Source organism: Phaethon lepturus, unplaced genomic scaffold (genome assembly GCF_000687285.1).
Source record: "Phaethon lepturus isolate BGI_N335 unplaced genomic scaffold, ASM68728v1 scaffold14831, whole genome shotgun sequence".
In the NCBI taxonomy this organism is placed as follows: Eukaryota; Metazoa; Chordata; class Aves; order Phaethontiformes; family Phaethontidae; genus Phaethon; species Phaethon lepturus.
The window spans coordinates 2,277-5,811 of record NW_010518584.1 but is presented as its reverse complement, the minus strand read 5'-3'; the positions used below and the strand labels follow the sequence as shown (position 1 = coordinate 5,811).

Here is a 3,535-nt window from a genome sequence, read left to right as displayed (position 1 = left end):
TGTGAGGGTAATTGTTATTTTTAGGAATTATTGGACTATATAATCATAGTTCTTGTCAAAGAATAGCTCATATATTATCATAGTTCTTCTCAAAGAATAGCTCATGAGTCTATCTTGATATCCCAGGGAACTTCAGGTTGTTCTTGCAGAAAATACTACAGCCATCCTGACTTGAGAGAGGCATTTTTATTTTCTGTGTACTGTTAAAGAAATTTGATGGAATTTAGATTTGACTAACCAGAGGTAAGTTTGTGATCCTCTTACCTGTTTTAGGTTATATGTCTCCACACCCATCTCCACTAGGAGCACCAGAGCATGTGTCCAGTCCAATGTCCGGAGGAGGTCCAACTCCACCCCAGATGACTCCCAGCCAGCCAGGACCCATTATACCAGGAGACCCACAAGTTATGAATCAACCTAACAGAGGTCCTTCCCCTTTCAGCCCTGTACAGCTGCATCAGTTGCGGGCTCAGATTCTAGCATACAAAATGTTAGCTAGAGGTCAGCCTTTACCAGAAAACCTCCAGCTTGCTGTTCAGGGCAAGAGGACCCTGCCTGGCATTCAACAGCAGCAGCCTCCTAGTGCCTTCAACAGACAGTCTGGTAAGTGAATCTAGGCCTTATGTCATTGTGCAGGTAATTTGTGGAAGTTCAACCTGTGGAAAATTAAGAAACAGGTGCTGTGCAGGGCTATAATTTGGGACTGTATTCTGGCTGTTATTAATAGAAAATTGTAAAAAAAATGTAATGAAATACAGGTGATTTCACTGTGCAGTACTGTGTCCATCCTAACTAGGCTTGACATGTTTTGCATGTTGATCATACTTTACTGATTGCAATTTTATTGTTTTTCTTAGAGTGAATTTTCAGTCTCCTGTCACTACGCAGAAAAGTTGACTGATTATTTACGTTATTGAAAGTAAAACAAACCATGACTAGTATGCTGCCAAGTGAAAAAGATAAAGAAAAGAAAAAAATTTAAAAAAAAAGAAGAAAAAAGTAAAACACATTAAACACCCTGCACCTTTTAGTTTCTAAATACTTCTACTACTGAGTTTGCATTAGAAATTGAGGTTTAAAATTATACTATTTTCTTTTTAGTAATGATTTTAATAATTTCGCTGGTCGCTTGATTTTAGTGGATATGGCTTTGCTACCAAGGAAGGTTTTTTTTTTAGGGGACATTATTTTAATATGCTTCATTACATATGTTGTTTCACAATAAAATCTACTTAAGTCCATATTTAATGAAGACAAATAGTACTTGCCTGAATAGACTAGCATTCCAGAAAGCAGAATGATTCTTGAATATTTGGAAATGCTTTGTATCTTAGTAAGCTCCTTTCCTCTGTCAAATTGCAGGTATTGGGTTACATACAATGAGCGGTGCTGCAACTGGACCAGGGCCTGCTCCAGGGATGCCTGGACATACAGCTGCCATTACCCCCAAAACTTGGACTGAAGGTATAGCAGAGTATAATGCTAATTTTATGTTGTGTACAGAGTTATGTTTAAACAGTATGGGTAGAGTTTGGGGAAAAGATGCAAGGAGGCGGAGGAGTAAAAGTAAAAAGGCATGCAGAAAAATAGTGTAACCCTTACTGTGCCTAAGACTTGAATTAAGGAGAGTCTAATCATTTATTCATCCATGCTAAATTTCTAAATCTTTTCATCCAAATCTAAATTCCATCAATAACTTGACCACGTGAAATTACTGCAATTGTTAGGCAGACTGAACATGAAGCAGCTTTTTACAATCAGAATGAAATATGTAAACTGCCTGAGGGACACCCATAAAATCTACTTAAAAAGTTATGTTCTGAGCACACTTAATTGCAGCAAACGTGTCTTTCAGCTATAGTCTTCGCTACTGTAAATAAAAGTTTTCAAACCATGGTGGAACTAGGCTGCCTTTTTTTTTTTTTTTTTAAAATTGGGCTACTTTGAAAATTCAGTGTAGTCTTTGAGATCAGATGAACAGTGTAACTTTTTTTTCCCCCATGGGATAATCAGGTTTTGAACCAGGTCATTCAGATTTGAGTTTACAGGCTGATTTTATTCTTTGAAAGTAGAGTGGAAGAAGTATTGTATCGAAAAAAAATTAGAAATCCCTAGTGATATATATTGTTTGAAGTTTGGGGTTTTTTTAAGATAGATTTAAAAATAAGTACTATATTGCAGACTTGTGAATAACACAGGCTTCTCATATGGTAGAAATGTTACACTAGGTTGTTGCTTCTGGGTAAATCTGGGGATAGTGATGACTCTGTGATAGTTGATGTCATAAAAAATTCTCTGTCATTAGTCAGCTACTTAGGGCAACATAAAAAGAAAGTGAAATACTAGTATGTAATCAGAGGTAGAATTGCTTTTCTTGGAACACACCCAACAAATACTTAATATTTGAGTAGGATAATAAAGAGTGGGGGAAAAGTGTTTCTTGAGAGGTGGTACGTATGAGTTTACCAGGCACAGTGCCTTCTAGCTCAAATGCTGCTACTAAGAAATGCTGGCAGGTATACAGAATTGCTAGATGGATATTTTTACCTAAATAATCCAGTACATCATAATATGCCTGTTCTGTTTAAGTGTAAGCTGCTTACTGTTTGTCTTTTTTCATTGCTGTTTTTTTTAATAAGAAAAAAATTTGTCTATCCTTGCTGTATCTGTTTGGAGGTTTTATTTGATGTATTTTTAAACATTGTGCTTATTTCTTTAAATTTATTTTTCATTCATTACGCAGTTGTTCGTGGTAGTGTTTGTTTTACAGTTCAATTTGCATGATTCCCTGAAAACTGAGATTACACAGAGGCTTTTGGTAGGCTTGCTTTCTTTCCTTATTTTTTATAAGCTGAAATGCAGTGTTGCTAAATACAGAATCCACAGCTTTTGCTCAAGTTCTTTTTCTGGAGTTTGATGCAGATGTGTGAATGACAAGTGGTGATCTCTGAAGAAATCTTTTTGTCTAGATTTCAGGATGTTGGATTTGAATTAAGGTTGATTACAAAATTGCAGGTGTACTTTGTAGTAGTTTTTTCCTAGCATTAAATTACTATGATTCCTCAGACAATTAAGTGACATCTTTATTCTTGCAATGTCTGTTGTCAGTGACAATTTTTGAACATCTGAATGCATGGGTGATTTGTCATAATGGCATACTGAAATCTATGACCTTTAATGTCTGTAAGTGGCAGGTACTATTTTCATGTTAAGATGATTAGAATGCTGTAAAATAAAACAGTAATTGAATTGCTGGTATTTGAAGTACTTAAATACCTCTAAATAAAATTAATAAGAGATTATAACAAAACAAAGGCTATTTATATATGACAGGTACTTCTAAGTACAGTTGTAGAAATTTTAATATGTCTGTCTAGTTCTGATAGAGTTCTAAAAGCAGACCTACATGTGCTTGTTATCAGGTTGTGATTATGGATGCCTTCTTCTAAGTGGTGCAAGGATGGTGAACAAGAGGCAGAATTAGTTCCTATACTTGCACAAAATCAGTTCTACAGTTGTTTTACTTCTTCTAACA

At 35.4% G+C, this 3,535-nt stretch overlaps 1 protein-coding gene across 1 annotated transcript in view; it reads left to right on the top strand.

The window, feature by feature from the left end:
* Nucleotides 1-273: 273 nt before the first annotated feature.
* The window catches only part of LOC104628261 (probable global transcription activator SNF2L2), a gene marked incomplete at its 5' end in the record, with an annotated part of 3,804 nt that continues 542 nt past the window's right edge, over nt 274-3,535 (top strand). The window contains 2 exons of the mRNA XM_010296785.1: nt 274-603; nt 1,363-1,464. Coding sequence (XP_010295087.1) covers nt 274-603; nt 1,363-1,464 — 432 coding nt within the window. The remainder of the gene's footprint in view (nt 604-1,362; nt 1,465-3,535) is intronic.